General features: G+C 40.3%; 1 protein-coding gene across 1 annotated transcript; it reads left to right on the top strand.

The window, feature by feature from the left end:
- Window positions 1-2259: 2259 nt before the first annotated feature.
- LOC143497404 (uncharacterized) lies at window positions 2260-22359 on the top strand. Its single transcript, XM_076993322.1, has 13 exons — window positions 2260-2550; window positions 3902-3973; window positions 4905-5615; window positions 7643-8344; window positions 9452-9509; window positions 11351-11455; window positions 15987-16079; window positions 16152-16369; window positions 16738-16991; window positions 17392-17502; window positions 17604-17766; window positions 18632-18670; window positions 18891-22359. The coding sequence occupies exons 2-13, from the start codon at window positions 3907-3909 to the stop codon at window positions 19154-19156; spliced, it is 2787 nt and encodes a 928-aa protein (XP_076849437.1). The 5' UTR covers window positions 2260-2550; window positions 3902-3906; the 3' UTR covers window positions 19157-22359.
- The last annotated feature ends 543 nt before the right edge of the window (window positions 22360-22902 follow it).

Genomic DNA, 22902 nt, shown 5'->3' with positions numbered 1-22902 from the left:
GTTTCATAAAAAAAATAATAAGTAAATAAATAAAAGCTGAATAAAGCCAAACAACCGTGTTTATTCATTTATCTGAGTGTTTTAGGTTTTTACTTTGAAGAGGAAAAAAGTCCTGAATGAGAACGGGATCCCGTTTAAGGTGTTCTAAATAAAAAAATAAAAACAAACCATTAATCGACTATTAGTCGACTAAAGGGAAAAGCTGACGAATCAGATTCGACTATGAAAATCCTTAGTTGAATACACCCCTAATGTACACACCCTACTTCCTTATGTAAACAAAACACCAGAATATATACTGTAATTATTGTTATTTTTAATCATTGTAATTGTGTTTTTGTCACTACTGCTATTTTTTATTTATTATTATTATTATTATTATTATTATTATTATTATTATTATATTTTCTTTTCTTTTTTTTGTAATGCTTTGGCAATATTGTTGTAACTACAGTCATGCCAATAAAGCTTCTTTGAATCTTGAATCTTGAGAGAGAGAGAGAGAGAGAGAGAGAGAGAGAGAGAGAGAGAGAGAGAGAGAGAGAGAGAGCGGTGGCTAATGCTCCGTAAGAACGCAAACTTTTCGTGAATCTAGGAAAAATCTACAGGCGCATCCAGATAAAGTGTAGATAAATATGTTGGTTTTGGTTATTTTCTTTCCAGCAGTTTGAAAGGAGACATGTTAAATCAAAATAGCCTAAAACCTCGTAATTAACCAGTGCATTACTCTTAAGGGGTGGTTTGTGAAATAAAAATGATCAATATCAGTTGTAAAATCATAAAGTTTAACAAAGGATTTTTAAAAATCTTGTTGTCCATCGCAGTGGACAGTGGGTCTTATAATTCAGGCATATTTTTATTGCTGCTGTTAACTTTTCTTTTGCAATTGCAGTGTATACAGACAAATCTGTTAAATACAGTGTAAAATAAGATTTTAAATATTTATTCTACAGAGTACACAGCACTTTAAGTGCTTCAGTTAATTGACAGCAGAAACATCAGAAATTGAAAGCTTGGATAGTGATGATGGTGAAGATGTGGAGAATGCAAGTCTCTCAAGAGTAGGCATGAACGAAATTTTGATTTCATAGGGGGGGGGGCACGAATGGCTTGAGAACTGGGGCGTGGGGTTTACCAAAACCGGCTTTTGAAAAAATTACGTCCGTGAGAGTAGGTAAGTGTAGGTATCTGTTAAATACTGTTACTCCAACACTCCCATTGTTGTCCATGAAACAATGTGTGAACATATAGCTATATTTTATTATTTATTCCAGGTGATGAGGAGGAAGTACCAGTGAAAGGGCAAGAAGTTCTTTTTGAGACAGTAAATGAGGAAGGATCAGGGCAGGAAGATGAGGAAGAGATTGTTTTATACTGTGAAGGTGATCCTTATGCTAACCTGACAAAGAACAAACATGTTCAGTGGCGTCGAACTCCTTATACAGTGGTACCTCGAGATACGAGCTGCTCTATATACGAGCAATCAAGATACGAGCACCGAGACGAGCAAAATTTCTGTTCGACACCCGAGTGCACGCTCGAGATACGAGCAAGAACCACTAGGTGGCAGTACAGTACTATATGGAAAAAAAGAAATCATTCATCAGCTCAAAGACACACTCAAACGCTTTTCTTTCTCTCCCTCCCCCACAACCTTAGGTTCAAAAACACAAACATACCTGTATGTGCGGAGATGACGTCATTTAGCGCGTTCTAGCAGCCAATAGCGTTTTTTTAATTCTTGAGGTGTTGGTAAGGTCGACTCCTGTACCCGGTCATCACAGCCATTCGCACGTGTGCTTTGCAACAGTACGTACGGTGTATACAGTACAGTATTTCAATACTACAAACGTTTTTTGTAGTACTGTAATAACTATTTCTGCTACATTTATTTTATTGTTTAATTATACATGTTGCGTGTGCCTTTATTAATAAAGAACATGTATTTTTTCCACATTTACGCTAGTTTTGTGACTTTTTTAAGGACCGGAACCAATTACAATACTTTACATTGTTAAATTGCTTACCGAGCAATTAAATTGAGAACCGAGCAGTTCGAGATACGAGCACGGGTCTGGAACGGATTAAACTCGTATCTCGAGGTACCACTGTACTCCTGGGCTGTCTACTAGAAGATCCTATCACAAACATCACTGAACCATTAACTCCATAGGCTATGCCTACTTCCAACCATACGTTACAAGAGATGTTTGAGCTGGTGACCACCATGACAAATGTCTCTGCTGAACAAACTGCTGTGCTGGACAAACGCTCCGTTATGTTCCCGCTCAGCCTGATCTGACCTCCTCTAGTTTTTAACCACATTCATTCTTCGCCTTTGACTCACAATGACTCAGGAAGCAGAGCCAATACAGACGTCGGAGACACGGCCAACAGCACACAGCCTGTAACCACCACGACCAAGTAACGTTTGAGTATATTGTAGCCTGTGTGGTTTTAGTTGTTTACTTGCGTTAGTGTGTTTTCAGTGACGTTCTGCCGGATGATCTGGCAACCCATCAACTGACTGAGGCGCTTTTTCAAGGACAGGTACGTTACTTTCCGCCAGTCAGTATTACTGTGCGCCAGGGCAACACTTTTCGGTTTCTTTCTTCATTAAAAATATCTAACACGTGGTAATAGCCCGAAATTACATTTATTTTAAAACCGTATATTACAGATAGTACAATGCTGAGATATGTGTTTCTTCTGACAACTAAGTTAGGCAGACTAAACCGTTCTTCCGTAGTGCAGCACTCGTGGAGAATTTTGTGTTATGCTTGTTGAACACGATGAGCTTTGAATCTTTTGGTAGTGCTGAGGGTGACCAAACGTCCGTATTTCACGTCGTGCCCCGGGGTTTTTTTAAGTGAGGAAATGTCCTGGTTTTTTATTACTTTCATTGGACTGTAATTTGTTATTGGAGTTTTTGTTGTTGATTTTTATTCAAAAGCATTTTTAATTAACCAACTGTAAATATAATATTATTGTAGGATTACGTGGGCCTATGTTAAGTGAGTGCATGTATAGGCTTACGTGTATACGTGCTGCACTCCGTGTCCTGGTTTTCCCAAATACAAATATGGTCACTAGTGCTGCTACAAATGTGATTTTGTGGTCTCATGTTTTAACGAGACAGGGGCTTATATATAAACACGTCTAATGCAAAAAGAGATTGCAGTGGCTAAGTGTTCACGGAATGGCCGCTTGAAAGATGATTGCCAGTATTTTATTAGTGATACATCAGTGTGCAAACTGAAAGTCTCCTTGCGTTTCAAATGCAGATTTAACGCAATCCTGCGTTGACTTGCTGATGTCGTCAAATATTTAAACCGAGCATTAAATAAAAACCCACAAAGCACAAAGTCTTTGTTTATAATTTCACCTGAGCAAATCAGACGTAAGATTTTTGTACTTGGCTAGACCAGTGAAAAATCTAAAGTCCCCGGTTTCGTTTGTCCTTCCTCTACTCCAAACCACTTGAATCAACTGATCAGACCCTTCATGAGCCAAGTGGTAGACAGCCAAAAACACGGTAACAGTCGGTTTAGTCTGCACTGGCACTCCTACTACTGACTAAACACAACCTGCATACAGTCCTGGGCCTCACCTATCACCCTGGACTCAGTAGGAGAACAACACTGACGTTTATTTAGCTTTGTAAACAGGTGATTTAGCAGCACCACGTGTTTCTGGACATGCGTTTAATTATAATCTAAGTGTCAGTGAGGATTCTTGTTTGAAAGCAATTTGTTCCCTGAAAAGTGAAAATTAAGATTTAAAGACATAATCTTACATAACACGAAGATGGTTTACTTCGGTTCTGATTTATTTGCCATTTGAAACTATTATTATTGAAATGAATGTCCATTGTAATTCAACTGCATATATTTTATTTCAGAAGCAATGCGGAGGTCTGCGGTGTATTCTGGTTTGAAGAGCTCTTTGTTACGGATCCGTTATAGATATACAGGTACAGACCTGACATACTGCTGGGATCTGAGGAGCTCAGTTATGTCACTGCTGACTGTCTTGAGCTCTGAGGTGATACTGCATAGACACACTTTCAGGGTCAAGTGAGACAGAAATTAAGATTAATGTTAATCTTACGTGAAGACATGGACATGACTCTTTTCATTGGTTGTTCCTCACTCTCAGTGGGGATTCTTCATTGATACTAATATGTGATTTGTGTCCTGAAAGGTGAAAAATTAATACTCAAATTCACACTCTTACAAACATGATGTCAGATTGCAGGGTTAATTAGTTACCATTTGTAAGTATTAAGAATACATACATTGGAAATCAAATGTATATATTTGATTTCAGAAGCAATGGATTGTGATTCCAACTTCAGTACCAAAGGCCTTATACTGCTCTTAAGGTTGAATTATGGAGATACATGTTAAGACTTGACCTGGATAGATGTCTAGTAGATTATTGAAATAAACAGCTGTGATTATTTAGTTGGGACATAATTTTGATTCATTTTCTAGTATAGAGACCTCTTTCAAATCTTAAAATGTTGTGTAATCTTTTATGTCAAAGAAGGAAGTACTTCAAGATGAACTATATAGCTGATACCTCACAAATGACTAATAACTTGAGAGTGAGACTCATGTTGAAAGAGAGGGTGGGAGAGAGGGAGGGAGGGAGGGAGAGAGGAACAGACAGAGAGACTGAGTGAGTCTTTCATTTAGAACCAAAGCATGATTCTTGTTTCTACAACCAATAGTTCACCATAGAGACGACTCTGAGGAAGTAGTGTGAACACTTCTGCAGCACTTCTGAAGGTTTTTTTGGTTTTGGCAAACTGTAAACATGTAAACTGTGTAAAAATTTGATTTAGATTTCCATTTTCATTCTGTTAACTGACAAAAATAAACATATTATGTATTTTGCAGATGACCCAGATGATCTCCCAAAGCTGAATATTGTTCTGTTGGGGTACAGAGGTGCTGGGAAGAGTTCAGCAGGAAACACTATCCTGGGCAGAGATGAGTTTGAGTTAAAGAGAACTGCTCAGTGTGTGAAGAGACAGGGAGAAGTAGCAGGGAGGAACATCACTGTGGTTGAAGCTCCAGGATGGTGGAAGAATGAACATGTAGAGCAGAGCAGTGAGATACTGAAACAGGAGATTGTGCTCAGTGTGTCTCTGTGTCCTCCAGGACCCCATGTTCTACTGCTGGTCTTACGTGTGGACACAACTTTTAAAGATCATGAAAGAAGCGTTCTAGAGGGACACATGAAACTTCTCACTGAGAGAGTCTGGAGTCACACCATAGTTCTGTTCACACATGGGGACTGGGACTGTCTGATAGACACACCCATAGAGCAGCACATTGAGAGTGAAGACAGTGCCCTCCAGTGGCTGGTTGAGAAATGTGGGAACAGGTATCATGTTCTCAACAATATGAACAGGGGTGATGACACTCAGGTCACAGAGCTGCTGGAGAAGATAGAGGAGATGGTGGCAGCAAACAGTGGCTGCCATTTTGAAATTGACAGAAAGATTCTACAGGAGGTGGAAGAGAAGAAGAGAGTATTAGAAGAGAGAGGAAGAGAGAGGGTGATGAAGGTACAGAAACAGAGAGAGGACATCAGAGAACTTATGGGTGAGTTTGTTATCCTGATGTGATGTAGATTGTTGTGTTAACTGCAGTGCAACTTTTTATTTTGAGAACACAGGATGTGTACACTGTAAGGATGTATATCTTCACCACTAAGGTAGATTCGATACACATCTCGATACACTGTCACCGAAACGATATAACTGCGATACTCTGAAACCGCTTGTCGATACGATGTGATACAAATCACTCCTGTTCAGGATATGATGCGATTCAAAATGATTTGATAACGATATGACTTATTATATGAGGATTCGGTTTGATAAATGATCATTCGATACAGTTAGTTGAGGTTTGAGGATGTATTGGCCTAACCCATCAGTTTTCTTAACTCAATAGCACAATTCTACTTTACTCTCTAACAATTTAAGGCATGTATGTATCTGGGGTGGGTTTCCCGAAATGTTCGTAGCGCTTCGTAACCTCGTATGAAACGTATGAGGTTAAGAAGTTAAGATTTAATCATGGTATTTGCCGATGCAAAAAGGCTAGAGGAGATGCACCGTAAATTCGCCCGCAAATTAAACCCGATGCACGTTGAATCTATCGGTGCAGTTGAATCGCAGACATGTGTGCCGATTCACCGGTGTGAATCTGTGAATCTCCCCATCCCTAGTACACTGGGTTTAACACAAAGGGTTTAGACACAAGTTCAACACAGAGAGGTCTACACAGGAGATTAGTAACCTCCTGGTCAGTTCATTGTAAATCACTAGGGGTGTGACGAGACACTCAGCTCATGAGAAGAGACGAGACACGATATTGTGTTAACGAGACGAGATTTTAAGAACACTAAAATTACATATTATATGACTGGACAACAGACTTTTATTTGACTGAGTTACACATGCATTTTGAAATGTTTTATTATAAATCTTAACATGCATTATGTAAGCATGAACTTTTAATAAATTTCTTCCTCTACAAATTGAAATTAAAATAAAATTAAATAAAAGTTAAAATAAATAAGATTAAATATTTCTCCTTTTTTCAAGCGCAAACAATATTACAGTGAGTCCCCACTTAATGACATTGTTAGAGACTGAAAAGTCCGTTGTTAAGCGTGATCCTAGATTTAGATACGCTTTGATCATAAATACAGTATAGAAAAAAATCGAACAATGTTCTTGTGCGTACAGTGTGAGAAAGAGCGATCGCGTTGATGAGATGGGCTTATCGTACACAACACTCCACTACACTCCACAACACCACAACAACACTCCACAACACTCCAAACATTCCACTGTGCTGCCACTGCTCCTCCGCGCACTGCAGTCGTAACTCTGATCCATTGTTATCCAGACCCATCGTTAAGAGGGACTCACTGTGTTATGTGCAAAACAAAAAGTTCTTCTCTGTCAATACAGAGTGCAAATAGTGCAAACAGAGCCTGACCAAGTATGTCACTGAATTTGCTGCAACTACACTGCCATGTTCATTTTTAAGAATATTAGCGTCCCCACACTGCTCCCGATATCCTGCTGTCTCAACTTGCCAAAGCGCCGTTCTGTCCCTGCTACCAAGTGAGATATGTTGATCTGAGTACTGAGCTGTGGTGGTGCTGTAAATGTCTCTGTATTGTGCTCGTATTAGTCGCGGTGTACGGCATTTTCATACAGTGCTGCCAAACAAACGATTTGAAAGTGGCGGGGGCATCTTCAATAGTAATACCTGTATTTTCTGACATCATTCTGGCTGCTTGCTGGATCACAAATCCACGTGACACGAGATCTCGTCACACCCCTATAAATCACTGATACAAATTTAATCCGAATGTCACTGATGAATTACACACAAGATTCAAAGTTCCAAGATATTTTTTTGTCACATACAAAGTTACACTGAGAATAAAAGAATGAAATGCCAAGATGATAAGACTGGCTCTGTCCAAGTAAGTAAACGTTTATTGTAATAAAAATTATAATTTGTATGTCTAATGTGCATGTCTAATGTGCATGTCTTATGTTTACCATAGTTTACTATAGATTGTTTCGTTATTGCTGATTTTACAGGTGACACACACCATCTCTCAGATCTGAGGATTGTTCTGCTGGGGTACAGACGTGCTGGGAAGAGTTCAGCAGGAAACACCATCCTGGGCAGAGAGGAGTTTGAGTTAAAGAGAACTGCTCAGTGTGTGAAGAGACAGGCAGAAGTAGCAGGGAGGATGATCACTGTGGTTGAAGCTCCAGGATGGTGGAGGAATGAACCTGTAGAGGAGAGCAGTGAGATACTGAAACAGGAGATTGTGCTCAGTGTGTGTCTGTGTCCTCCAGGACCCCATGTTCTATTGCTGGTCTTACGTATGGACACAACTTTTAAAGACCATGAGAGAAGAGTACTAGAGGGACACATGAAACTTCTCACTGAGAGAGTCTGGAGTCACACGATCGTTCTGTTCACATTTGGGGACTGTCTGGGAGACACACCCATAGAGCAGCACATTGAGAGTGAAGACAGCACCCTCCAGTTGCTGGTTGAGAAATGTGGGAACAGGTATCATGTTCTCAACAATAAGAACAGGGGTGATGACACTCAGGTCACAGAGCTGCTGGAGAAGATAGAGGAGATGGTGGCAGCAAACAGTGGCTGCCATTTTGAAATGGACAGAAAGATTCTACAGGAGGTGGAAGAGAAGAAGAGAGTATTAGAAGAGAGAGGAAGAGAGAGAATGATGGAGTACAGGAAGAAACGGTTAATCAGACCAATGAAGGGTAAGTTTCTGGGTCATTGTTTTAAATCTGGTGCAATTCTTAAAGAATCCTGAGCCCAGAGATAAAATTAACGTACCTGATTATTTTATTTAGTTTGTTTTCATCCTCCTACTCAGAACTTCACTGAGAGCTTCAGACACTCGAATAACAAGGTGGTGGAAATGATAATATTTTTAAATTAGAACATTTAATTATGTCCAATAATACCACACTAGACTGATACTGATTGAGAACTTTAGATTTGATGACAATGTCCAGCAGATTCAGTACATCATCCCCTCTGGAATGAAAGAAGAACTGACTGCAAATGGTTGTTCTATGAAAATGTTTTGGCATTTTTGGCCTGTGGTCTATTTGCACCTAGAAATCCTGCACCTACAAAAACCACAACAATTTGTTGTGTAACATCATTTAAAAACACTTACAAACACTTTTCAGTATTTCCATTTTAGAAGCATGTTTTTAAAAACATGTGAAAATGAATCAGCGTGAATCAGGCACATGTGCACATTAAACAGGTGAAAAATGAGAGCCAGGTGTGTTCAGTGATCGTGAGCTGTGATTGGTGTGTGAGGTTTGACTGGCAATTGGTAGTAAAAAAAACAATATTGTTTTGGCTTTTTATACCTTTATAATTTTGAATTGTATTTTATTTAGTGCCAAAATAATGAATAGACTTTTTGAATTAAGACCAACCCTACAGATTGTATGACAGATTTAGTATGGCATGAAATGGCGTAAAATTACACACACGTTTGTGTTTGAGTGGAGGTTAAAGAGATCACTGCACACCCAGTTTGGAGACATTGTACTCTTCTCCTGTTGTACTCGAGCTAAACATGCATGGATGTTTATTTACCTGTTCTGGTCCCATTTGAATTTCTACACCAGACTCATAACTGATTTTCTTATAACTCTTTTAATATTGATACAAAAGTGTTAAAGTATTTATTCTGTAAAGAAAATTTGATTACATCATGTTTTAATTAAACTGTGTTTTTACAGTCAGAGATTTCATGCTGTTTTGTGTAGCTATCCAGACAGACTTTTACAAACTGGATAACACAACACATCTCTGTTTTATTTTGCTCTTATTTGCCCCACTAGGTAAGATGAGAAAGAGACTTAGAGCAAGTTTCAGACGCTCCTGTGCAGAAAGCCAAAGGTTATTCCTCACCCGTGTTATGTATAATGTTAATTAAGTACATTGTCCATTAAAGCTGTTGTTGTTTCTGTTCAGTCTCTTAGACACAGTAGAACCTACAGTCATGGCCAAATGTTTTGAGAATGAGGCAAATATTATTTTGTCAAATATATATTTTCACAGGATCTGCTGCCCTCTGGTTTTTTATCCGTGTTTGTCAGATGTCACATACAGAAATATAATTGCAATCATATTATGAGTAACAAAAGCTTTTATTGACAGTTAGAATGAGTTAATGCAGCAAGTCAATATTTGCAGTGTTGACCCTTCTTCTTCAGGACCTCTGCAATTCTCTGTGGCGTGCTCTCAATCAACTTCTGGACCAAATCCTGACTAATAGCAGTCCATTCTTGCACAATCAACGCTTGCATTTTGTCAGAATGTGTAGGTTTTTGTTTGTCCACCCGTCTCTTGATGATTGACCACAAGTTCTCAATGGGATTAAGATCTGGGAAGTTTCCAGGCCATGGACCCAAAATCTCTATGTTTTGTTCCCTGAGCCATTTAGTTATCACCTTTGCTTTATGGCAAGGTGCTCCATCATGCTGGAAAAGGCATTGTTGATCACCAAACTGCTCTTGGAAGTTGCTCTCGGACTACATTTTGGTACCATTCTTTATTCATGGCTGTGTTTTTAGGCAAGACTGTGAGAGAGCTGATTCCCTTGGCTGAGAAGCAACCCCACACATGAATGGTTTCAGGATGCTTTACAGTTGGCATGAGACAAGACTGGTGGTAGCGCTCACCTCGTCTTCTCCGAACAAGCTGTTTTCCAGATGTCCCAAACAATCGAAAAGAGGATTCATCAGAGAAAATGACTTTACCCCAGTCCTCAGCAGTCCACTCCCTGTACCTTTTGCAGAATATCAGTCTGTCCCTGATGTTTTTTCTGGAGAGAAGTGGGTTCTTTGCTGCCCTCCTTGAGACCAGGCCTTGCTCCAAGAGTCTCCGCCTCACAGTGCGTGCAGATGCACTCACACCTGCCTGCTGCCGTTCCTGAGCAAGCTCTGCACTGCTGGTAGCCCGATCCCGCAGCTGAAACACTTTTAAGAGACGGTCCTGGCGCTTGCTGGTCTTTCTTGGGCACCCTGGAGCTTTTTTGGCAACAATGGAACCTCTCTCCTTGAAGTTCTTGATGATGCGATAAATTGTTGACTGAGGTGCAATCTTTCTAGCTGTGATACTCTTCCCTGTTAAGCCATTTTTGTGCAGTGCAATGACTGCACGTGTTTCTTTAGAGATAACCATGGTTAACAGAAGAGAAACAATGATGCCAAGCACCAGCCTCCTTTTAAAGTGTCCAGTGGTGTCATTCTTACTTAATCATGATAGATTGATCTCCAGCCCTGTCCTCATCAACACCCACACCTGTGTTAATGGAGCAATCACTGAAACGATGTTAGCTGGTCCTTTTAAGGCTGGGCTGCAATGAAGTTGAAATGTGTTTTGGGGGATAAAGTTCATTTTCTAGGCAAATATTGACTTTGCAATTAATTGCTGTTAAGCTGATCACTCTTGATAACATTCTGGAGTATATGCAAATTGCCATTATAAAAACTGAAGCAGTAGACTTTGTAAAAATTAATATTTGTATAATTCTCAAAACTTTTGGCCATGACTGTAGAACAGTCAGCTGTGTGTCTGAGAAGAGAAAGGGGTCAGTATATCCACCTTCAGTATCACTTTGAAGTTTGTTGCCTATTAAAATATAAGAATCAAATTGGCATCTCGTATCGTAGTGTTAACTGTAAAGTGACTGGAAGTAGTTCTTTCTAATGAGTGTGAATTGTTTTGGTGTTTAGAGATTTGGACGTCCCTCCTGTTTCTACCGTTATGTCTTTGACGAGTGATTCATTAATGGGTGAACCTCCAGGTTTCAGTGGAGAGTCTTCAGTATCAAGTCAGAGGTTTGTGTGTTTGTCTAACTTGCTTTGCAGAATATACATTTTCTTTTTTTATTTTTATATTAAGCAATCAAATTATTAAACTGGATAAATCACAAATTTATCACTAAATCAAATATTGAGGCTCCACCAAAAATCACTCAGGACCACATAAAAAATTGCTTCATGAACATAACGATTAAGTACAGGTCTGGGTATATGGGGAGCAATAGTGTTGCATTCTCAATAGAGCTTTGGAGACAGTGCAGTTAGGCAGGTTTTACGACTATAAGTCAGTGGGGAACCGTCAGGGCCCTCTATGCCCTCTCAGAGGGCCTAAAATATTCTTAAAACATATATATATATATATATATATATATATATATTAGGGGTGGGCATAGATTAATTTTTTTAATCTAGATTAATCTCACTGAAATCTTGAAATTAATCTAGATTAATCTAGATTAATCTATATTAAAATGGCTCATATGCGTGCTACCCAAGTAATGACTAAAAGTCAGTTTTTGAGATAGGGTTTCTTAATACAGAGGGTGCATTAGACCAGGGGCTCATCTCCTGCTTCCAAAATGCATCAATGACTGCTTGAGGAAGCTGTTCTGTTTTGATACTTGAAGAAAAAAAAACATGCTCAATAAAATGTAGGCTACTCCTGTTCAACGGTTTATTCAGTTAAACATGAATTTGTAAGCCTACATACTGTACATTAAAAGGGGTTGATAACATGTTTATTCAGCTAAACATAATATTTGAAATGTAAGCCAACATTTAGTACATTTAACCTCACGGACATAATTTGTGGGGGACTTTTTCAAAAGCCGTTTTGGTCCTCTGCAGTTTTAACGGTTAAAAAGAAATATTTAAATAGCGACGAATCTAGCGCTAGGACCATGCAGAAAACGGCCGCTCCGAGCTCCGCTCCGGTAACACTTTACGTTCCTAAAATGAATTTTCCATGAAGCAAACCTGGCGACTTCGTGGCTGCATCCATGTAAACACACGAACGATTTGTAATTCACAGGTTTGAAAACTCGTTCTACTGTGCAATTTGGTTAAGAATACAGCCGAGCTAAACTATCAAGTTGAAAGTCATCACAGTTTGCTTACCCATTTTGACCCAGTTCCCAACCCAACTTTAAGAATAGATTAACGGCGATAATTTTTATATCGCCCGATAAGAGTATCAAATTAACGAACGCCGTTAACGGCCCACCACTAATATATATATGATATAATTGATCCAATTTTATTTTATCTATGAACAGTTTGACAATCGACATTTATTTTATTTTATTTTATTTTTTATTTATTATTTTTTTATTTTTGTACATATAACATGACAATAACAATACTCTGGGGTGAAGAACATATGACCAAAGGGTAAAATAATACAAAGGAGAAAAAAAGGGAGGGAAGGGGGGAGGGATTTTTTAAATATTACAGTTTTTTGTGTTTGTCCATGAGTGTGTGATTGTATGTGCCCATGTGTGTATAGGTGTGGTGAGGTGAGATATATGCAGATATATAAGTTAAATATTTGCTGTTTAGTGTTCGTTTGTGTTAGTGTGTGCATTCAGGTGCACATATACATATAAGATCTTTAGTATGTTTTATGTTTACATGTATTGTATTTGTATGTAAGGGGGGGTGTGAGGCTCACAGGCTAAGGTAACAATGTCATTTCAGAAGAGAAGTTAGTGTTGAAACCCATATGGACAGAGAATCTGTATCTGTGTGTGTATTAGAAGCGGGTGTATTATCAAGAGTAATATAGTCCAGAAGAAGATTTTTCCAGAGTGAGATGTCGGTTTTATGTCTTGTTTTCCAGTTCATGAGGATTGTTTTCTTGGCGATGGTTAAAGCTATAAGAAGCATTTTCGTATTAGTGCTATTAAGATTAGTGTTGGCTACGTCATTCAGTAAGCAGAGGGATGGGGATAGTGGGATGTGGGAATCGACATTTAAACATTTACAAAAATATAAGCAAATAAATTATTCACCCATGTCTATTCAATCTGTGTTGGAAGGTGAGGGGTTAAGTGGAAGCCTGTGAGCCTGTGTCTCCACCTATCAGCACTGTGATGCCCGCTGTTCGTTTACAGAGGGCCTGGCAGTGATAATTCAGCGCAATACCAGTTTCAAATGACAATAAAATTGACCAATCATATCTTCCCTCTTAGTGGGCGGGCTTAACTGTATGATAATTTCCGCCCGCTGTGGCGACGCTAGCTGTCGTTAGTGTACCACTGCTAGCTAGTTTCTATTCATTCCTTTGATGCCCTCGTGCGCGTTGTTTACATATTCCGCTTCCGAGGAACACGGAGCTGTGAACCTTATTTTGTTTGGAAACTTATTTTGCTTAAGATGTTATCTAGTACAGATATTATTGTTTATTGCGTTTCTAAGCTGTACTGTCGTCTCAGTATTTAAAATGTATTTATTGCAGTTAATTAGGAAAGGAAGGGGGGGGGGGGGATGGGAGCGGGCCCAGGTTTAATGGTCACGGTTCGCTACTGCTATAAGTTATATAGCTCACATACATCCCCTTAGCAAAAAGTAGTATACTTAAAGTTCATTTTATTAAGTATACTTCAGTATAAGTATAGCAAATATACTACAGACCATATACTTTAAGTGTACTAGAAAGTATACCAATTTAATATTTTTTCGGACTAAATTGGAACATTTCTAGTTTATAAAAGTATACTTTAAAGTTCATTTTAAGTTTTCAAAAGTACACTTTATAGTATAAAACTAGTATACTCATCTGTATGCTATCAATGTACTTAGTATATCCTTCTTGTATGCTTAAAGTATACCACAAGTACACTTATTAATATACTGCCATTGTACTAGTTATACTTTGAGTCTATTTTTATTGTATACTTTAAGTATACTGTTATTTCACTAGTTTACTTTAAGTTTGCTTGGCATATTACTTGTAGCTTACTATTTATGTACTTGAAATATACTCCTTAAAGTATTCTTAAAGTTTACTGTATATACACAAGAGTGTGATGCATTTACAAAATCACAAGACAGAATATTGAAAACAAGTTCGATATATTTTCAAATATTTCACACATTTCAAAAACATATACATATGAAATAACGTCCTTCCTTACTGGAGAAAACGAAAGGAAATAGTTCACATTTGCATGTAAAAAAAATAAACATAATGGTCTCTCCAAGATTAAGTCCTTGTTTGTAAAAAGTGGTAATGTGACTCTAGGGTGCGAGATAAGTACGGAACTTTATTTAACACGTGAAAAGCGCAGACAGCGCTTGTGAAACACTTAGGGCGTACTCACACTAGGCACGGTTTGCTCGTTCCGTGCCGGGGCCCGGTTATCCCCCCTCCCCACTCCCCCTCTGGCCTGCACTCACACTGGCTTTATCAAGCCGACCCGAGCACGCTTACGTCATCACAACGCCGCTTTATTTGGAAAAAAAGCACGCTCGCACAACACTATGGAGTTCACGATTCTCTTTTTATTGTATTTTTTGAGTCGTTTTGGGAGTGCAGAAACACGGTGCAAGCACAGATTTATCGATAATTTAACACAACGATTGTCTGCTAATCGCTTTGCCGCTATGACTGTTTAACGTGAGCATCGCATCACTGACGTCATGTTTGAGTTCCAGCGAAATGAACCAATCACACGAGGCACCAAGCGGGCCCGGGCACGGATAGCGCTCACACTAGAAGCGAACCGTGCCCGAGTCCACATGAATCGTGCCCTGGCCCACCTCTTCAAGCGGGCCCGAGCACGGTTAACTGATCCGGGCCCGGGCACGGTTGGAGCGCTCACACTAGCCAAACGAACCGTGCTTCGGCAGGCAACCGTGCCCGGGCCCGGATCACAGAGCCTAGTGTGAGTACGCCCTTATACATGTAAACATGATCGACTCTGACAAAGACGAGCACGGGACACTGCACATTACATAGACAAACCACATAAGCCCCGAGTGATCACTAGACGAGCCACAGGTGAGATCAATTAACACACTCGGGGGGGGGGGGGGGGGGGGGGGGGACACTCAGACACAACTACACCCACGGAGATCCACAGACAACTAGACATAGACAACATAAACACACGCCCAAAGGGGAGGGGTCAGGGGCTGTAGCGTGACGGGTAAAGCAAAACTTGTGCATATGCTTGTAAAAATGTTAACATAAACATAACATTTTAAACTCCAGCATTACACTATTAATATATAAATTAAACATTAAGCATGAGTCAATGACTTGACATTTATTATGCACTTGGAGCAAGAGTAAGTATTAGTAAGTATTAGTACTTTGTGGCAGAAAGATGTAAAAAAATTTTTAAGTATTAATGTACTTAGTCTTAGACTTCTGTTTATACTTTTCAGTATAAGCCAAAGTATACTTCACTATACTATTCATCTGTTACTGTTTAGTGGTCATTATTCATGTTTACATTCTGTTTGTAATAAACAACTCTACATCCTGTCTTGTCTCCTCATTGTTACACATTTAATGTTTTCCACCATTGTTTTCCATTCTCAGTGACTGTCCTCAGGAAACAAATTTGCTGATGACATCAGTATTTATTCCTGAAACAATCGACAATTCAGAGGATAAGAACAGTGATACATACAGGTAGTGTATTTACTTATTTCATTTTGATCTTCACACAAACCAGTCAGTTGATTAAGTTGTTGTGTCCTGCAGGTTCCAGTGCCCTCACGCTGGTGTGTTCCAGTGTAAAATCACCAACCTCGTGTTTGAGATGGAGGATAAAGGGGAGGTGCTGTACAGAATCGTCTCCTGGGACATGCGTCTCATGGACGGGTTAGGACACATGCAGCCTGCAGGACCCCTGTACAAAATAGACTGCTTTGAAGGTTCAGTCAGTCATCTGCACCTCCCACACTGTGAAGTGACGTCTGGTAAATCATGTTTGAAGCTTCATAAGATTTTTTTGTCTTTTCATCCCTGAAAATCATCATTACTTACACAGTTCAGGGTCATAATTACTGGTGCATCAGAGACAGACAGACAAACAAGTAACATACACAACAGACATTTCCAACAAAACAAAATAATGGAACATAAAGATGGAGACTAGAACTCACACAATCAGGCTATAGAAACACATCAATAGACCAGCGAAGATAAACTGAACACACAGGGTAACATGGGGAATAAACCAGTCACACAAAACACAATAAACCTAACCAATGTATATACCACAATAAATAAACTATACAAAATTCTGTTGTCCTTAAATAATGATTTTTCTGGTTGTGTGTTCCAGAGGATCATCAGGTTGAACTGGCTGTGGCACATTTCACTGGTGATAATGTAGAGGTCATTAAACCAGTGAAAGTGACAGACACACACGTGATTGTAGCCATCAGTGGATTCTCTCGCTTTGGACTGATAGCCAAGATGTTCCCTGTCCGCCACATCAGTGCACAGGTGCTCCCTTTCTATAAACCAATAGCTGGAAAACAAAACCTGAAACAACTACACATCCATCTGCTCCCAGGGAATGTACCAGTGAAAGAGGTACTCCACCTTTATTAAAACAAGTGATGTGTGCTTTATAGATGAAAGTAAAAATAATCACTGTCCTGAATATTGTAAAAATGGGACATTGGTGCTTTAAATACTGCGACTGAGGTCGTGTAAAGTGCTAAAAGTGTTTTTCAAGTTCTAGTCAGCTAGAAAGTCCAGCACAGTTTGTCAATTTTATGGAATCAGATGTGCTTAAACAAGGAAACAACCAAACTGCTCTGAGTTACCAAAACCTCTAAATCTCCAAATGGTCACATTTTGAACACTTGGACTAAACTCATCACTGGGTGGTTTTACAGAAACTCTTCATGCTAGGATCTCTGTAGTTTTGTTTATTGAGATCAGTGACACTTTGAACATCACTTGAAAACATAAGTCCTCTCATTTGAAGGTGCAGAGTGAGTCTGTGGATTTTACGTACATCAGGACCAGCTCCACATGCCAGCTGATCCCTGGTAGGAAATACAGAACTTGTTGTGAGCAGTACGTCCCCCAGCCAAAGGTAACCACAAACATGTAAACATAATCCAGTTGCTGATATAAACTGATATAAAGCCAGAGTTTCATTTTGTATCTTACCAAACTGCCATTTTTATTTCTGAGGTTACAATATTTGACTGTGACTATGGCCCAAACTACCACCCCACATTCGAGGTGTTCGTTGAAGTAGACAATGTCACAGTGAGTCTTTTGGATGAAAAAGACGAGGAAGTGTGGGAACCCCACAAGCTCTACCTCACAGGAAGTGCATGTGCGTCTCCGCTTGGTAATGCACATATTAAAGTGTACATACAAGTGGTATATACAAATTGGGGTATAATTTGCAGTAGATGTTAATAGAACGAATAGCTAATTATTTGATTGTATTTCTTATAGATATTTAAAGAGCTTCATATGGAGATCTACTGTTTGATCAATGCTGGTTGCCTTATATTGAAATTTTGCTTCTGATTTTACAAACTAAGTTTATGCTGATATAAATTTCAGGTTGCCGTACATTTTTCAACTTGACCTGTTCATCTGCTGTCTGATATCTCACCACATCTCCATGTGCTTTTGTAATAGGATAATCATTCATATTGTAATGCCCCCGGGTTGAGCAATAAGAAGGCGGACACAAAAGCTGAGAAGAGCAAGATTTATTAGACGCAGATCCAAGCTCATAGTCATAACCACAGTGCGCGGTTTAAAAGCCAGTAAAATCAGGAAAAGACTTAAGACTTGTAATAATACAAGACTTAAAGGAAAGGACTTAATACATAACAGGTTTAAACATATTCATAGACAAAATATTCAAAACGGAGTCGCAAGTTACGACAGAGCTAATGAGAGAATGCGATACCAAGAAACGTAAGAAATAATAAACATTCACTATAAAAATCAATATCAAGCACAAACGAATCAGTTTGTGTCCCACCAGGCTTTCTGTAGCAGAGATGCCACCGATAACAGTGCTACGTGTGACACCGAATCATTTCTCAGATCACCGTTACAGTAAGAGAGGAGCTGTGTATTCCCATACTAATGGGAACGCATGTAGTAGCAGGAAGCATTTTCTGACTAGACATTTGATTTCAAGTTTTTTTAAAAAGGTGAAATAATAACATCTTGTCCCTGTGTTGTCCCATCAGGTTGTAGTACAGAGACACCACTGCTCAGTGTGGGTGCAGGTATGAGCTTTCAGCACGTACAGTTCTGATGTGCTTCTGCTGTACAACTGTTGAAGAATTTAGTGCATATATTAGTGTGTGTGTGTGTGTGTGTGTGTGTGTGTGTGTGTGTGTGTGTGTGTGTGTGTGTGTGTGTGTGTGTGTGTGTGTGTGTGTGTAAAATCATTCTAACCTCAGAAAAAATGACTTTCACCTGTATGTTTTCATGTTTTAATTCCAGGTGTTGCGTTTGTGAATACACACAGGGAGGAGCTCATTCAGAGAGTTTCCTCAGTGATGGAGATAGCAGACTGTCTCCAAAGCAAAAATATGATCAGTGATGAAATGTACAGCAGCATACAAGCAGCAAGAACTTCTCAGGAGAGAATGAGGATCTTATACCAAGCTCTGACATGCAGAGCGGTGAAAGAAGAGTTCTATGGAATCCTTAAGCAGAAGCAGTTGGCCTTGGTACAGGACCTGGAGTCTGGACCCAGCCAAGCTTAATTTCTAAATATTTGGTGAAACACATGAACATGTTCACATAGTTCCAAGCTGAGCTGTGGAGGTGGATGGTCCCTCTTCTTCTGGGAAATTGACAGTCACATTCTGTTACAAGACCGACACACACATTATCAGGACAGTTCACATGGAATGCTCTCTATACACCATATATCGTAGGTCTCTCAGTATCTTGCTGCTCTGAGGCAGCAGAGATTGTTTCTTCATCATCCAGGCTCTTGTGTCCTGGGAGGTTGTTGGATCTCACAAGCTTCCTCCAGGGATTCCTTCCGCTATAGGCCGGACACTGTTCTGACAGAGCCAACTCTTCTGCTTGTGTAAAAGGCGGTGGTGGTGATGGTGATGGTGGCTCCTCCTGTTCAACGTGCCTCAGCTTTCTTCCTATTAGCTACAGAGGCAGAATCAACTATAAGCAGTGTCTAACTATAGGCAACACGGTGGCTTGGTGGTGGCACATTTGCCTCTCAGCACTGGGGTCTTGGGTTCAAGTCCTTATCTGAGTGGAGTTTCCATGTTCTCCCTGTGTCTGCGTGGCTTTCTTCCCACAGTCCTAACATGGAGGTTAGGTAAATTGGCATTCTCTGACAAAATACTCCATCTGAGTGTGTCTGTGTTTCTTTGTTAAATAAAAAGCAGTGGTCTGAGTGTCTGTGCATGAATGTGTGTGTGCTTGTGTGCCCAGTGGTGGATGGTGCTCTGTCACTAGGGTCTGTCCTCTCTCCCCTTCATGCACCCCATTCAGTCCCCCAGGTTAGAGGCGTGTCTTCCGGTAGAGAGTACGCTGTGCGCAATTGGCTGCTGCTCCTTGCCGGTGTGTGATTGGTCGTGTAAGACTTGTACCTGTGTTAAAATTGTAAAGCGACCTTGGTTATCTTGAAAGGCGCTATATAAATAGAACATTCATAGGCTACAATTAAGAAAAAGTCATACCATTTTGTACTACGTTTTTGTATTTCATTTTGTTCTGATGCCATAAAAAAGAGCTGAAAACATGAGTACAGTATTCTAATTTCTAAAGATCAATTACTTTAACATTATTTTGGCATGTCCTTCTGCTAAATATCGAATTATGTTTAATAAATTAATTTGCCTCCTCTATGGATCACCACCTTATCCTGGTAGAGGGGTTTGCGTGTCTATGTGATCCTATGAGCTAGGTTGGAGCTAGGGCCAGACAAAGAGTGATCCAAAAACCCCTATGGAATTCAGAAATAACAGGACCCAGATACCCTCGCCCGGATCAGGGTTATCGGGGCCTCACCCTGGAGCCAGGCCTGGGGGAGGGGCTCCTTGGCGAGCGCCTGGTTTCTACCCATGGGGCCCGGCCGGACAGAGTCCGAAGGAGATACGTAGGTTCACTCTCCCATGGGCCAACCGCCTGTGGGAGAGGTAGTACTAGGGGTTTGGTGCATTGTGGATTGGGCGGTGGATGAAGGTGGGGGCCTTGGCGTACCGATCCTCGGTTAGTGAAGCTGGGTCTTGGGACATGGAACGTAACCTCTCTGGTTGGGAAGGAGCCTGAGCTGGTGTGTGACGCTGAGAGACACCAACTAGATATAGTTGGACTCACCTCAACACACAGTTTGGGTTCTGGAACCAATCCTCTCAAGAGAGGCTGGACTTTATTCTTTTCTGGAGTTGCCCAGGGTGAAAGGTGGAGGGCTGGAGTGGGCTTACTCAAAGCTCCCCGGCTCGCTGCCTGTGTGTTGGTGTTTTCCCTGGTAGACAATAAGGTTGCTTCCCTGCGCCTTCGGGTTGGGGAACGTGCTCTGACTGTTGTTTGTGCTTATGCTCCAAAAGGCAGTTCTGAGTACCCAGCCTTCTTGGAGTCCTTGGAGGGGATACTGGAAGATGCCCCTTCTGGGGATCCCATTGTTCTGCTGGGGGACTTCAATGCTCATGTGGGCAACGATAGGAAGGGCGTGATTGGGAGGAATAGCCTCTCCTATCTGAACCCGAGTGGTATTTTGTTATTGGATTTCTGTGCTCGTCACAGTCTGTCCATAACGAACACCATGTTCGAGCACAGATGTGTCCATAAGTGCACATGGCACCAGGACACCTTAGGTCGCAGTTGTAATCGTGTCGTCTGACTTGCGACCGTGTGTCTTGGACACTTGGGTGAAGAGAGGAGATGAGCTGTCAACCGATCGGATGGTGGGCGAGGATGCTGGTGTAGCGGAGACTGCCCAAGACATTGCAATATCACAAAGTGAATTACTTTCACCTTGGAAGGGCAAGAGACTAACCCATCCACAGCTCTTTCATTGTATGTAAACATAAACACTGATCCTCCGCTCGGTAACAATCACCAAGGAATTCATACTCCTAATGGCTCACTTCTCCCAAAAGCTTAGGAAGACTTAACTTATCTGATCGTCTGAGAGTAAAACAAAGACCCTTAACGTGCTCTGGCCAGGATCAACCCTTCTCAGGAGGGCACAGAGCACAGAGAGCAGGAAAGGTCTACACTCGTAAACCTAAATCACAGGCCTATCTGATTGACCAAGGTTTAACCCTAGTTTATAACACCTGTGACAGAAATGATTGATTAGATCATGTTTAGTTATTATAAGAGATCATTGTGAACTTTATGATTTCGTACTTGTCCATTCTGACTAAGCAGGACTACAATAATGAAGTAGTGTGTTTCAGTGTAATCATGTACTTATGTTTAGTTCATATTATGCATGTGTGCTATACTGTGACCCAGGTCAGGGGAGTGTGAAGGGTAAGAGCACTCTGTTAACTGGTAGTCACTAGGCTACTATACTTGGGTCATTTAGCTTTCTCTGTGTTTAACTGATACATCAGTAGCTAACTCTAGGGAAGTTCATATTAGGAGATACACACATGTGAGACAAAGTAGCCTGCTGGGCGCCTATGTTTTGGAACATGCTGTGCTAAAGATAACCTGCTGTTAGAACTGCTGAACTGTGTTTAATAACATGATATCAATTGTCTAGTCGGAAAATGTTTCCTGCAACTGCATGCAGTCCAGTCAGCATGCAAACACACAGCTCACTGTCCCTACCCACCAGCCCTCCATGGTCCATCTGCTGTGTTTTATTGTCTAGACGACATTAAAATACTAAATGTGTCACAATTTTCTGCAGCTAAACAAAGACCAGATTGAATTCCATGTTACTGGGAAAGGTGAACTGAAAAATTATTCACTGTTACACCCAGTGTTGTTATCTGTGACAATTACATACTGTGTTTTTAAAAAATCCTGTGTGTTGTGAAGGAACCTTCACTTTAATGTTTGTATCGTGCACTCTGTGATCTAAATATATCCAAGATGTATGACTCTCAAAAACTGAGAATTTAAAAACTTCAACATGTTTTTTTATGTCAGCCCGTCAGGACTACTGTATCTAAATCTAAAATCTAAATCTTGCAGAGGTCACAAAATGCTCCAGTCAGAATTCTGAGAAGAACGAGTGAGTACATTTCACATACTCTGGCGGCTGCCTTTACTTTAGTAATAGTTTACTTTACTTTAGTAACTTTAGGGCAGTCATGGCCTGGTGGTTAGGGAACTGGTCTTGTAACCGGAGGGTCGGGGGTTCGATTCCCAGACGTGAGGCCATGACTGAGGTGCCCCTGAGCAAGGCCCTTAACCCTCAATTGCTCACTTGTATAAAAAATGTAAGTCGCTCTGGATAAGGGTGTCTGCCAAATGCCATAAATGTAAATGTAGTAATACTTTAGTAATAGGTTACTTTCAC

Source organism: Brachyhypopomus gauderio, unplaced genomic scaffold (assembly GCF_052324685.1).
Source record: "Brachyhypopomus gauderio isolate BG-103 unplaced genomic scaffold, BGAUD_0.2 sc110, whole genome shotgun sequence".
NCBI classification, from domain to species: Eukaryota; Metazoa; Chordata; class Actinopteri; order Gymnotiformes; family Hypopomidae; genus Brachyhypopomus; species Brachyhypopomus gauderio.
The sequence above is the reverse complement of the archived record's forward strand: the minus strand, read 5'-3'. Positions and strand labels throughout refer to the sequence as shown.

What these genes read in the sequence shown, in the direction of transcription:
- LOC143497404 (XM_076993322.1), top strand. Translation starts at nt 3,907, where the DNA reads ATGCGGAGGTCTGCGGTGTATTCTGGTTTGAAGAGCTCTTTGTTACGG. An exon ending in GTTAATCAGACCAATGAAGG is followed by an intron (nt 8,345 to 9,451) that starts GTAAGTTTCTGG and finishes TTGCCCCACTAG; the next exon opens with GTAAGATGAGAAAGAGACTT. An exon ending in TGCATGTGCGTCTCCGCTTG is followed by an intron (nt 17,767 to 18,631) that starts GTAATGCACATA and finishes TTGTCCCATCAG; the next exon opens with GTTGTAGTACAGAGACACCA.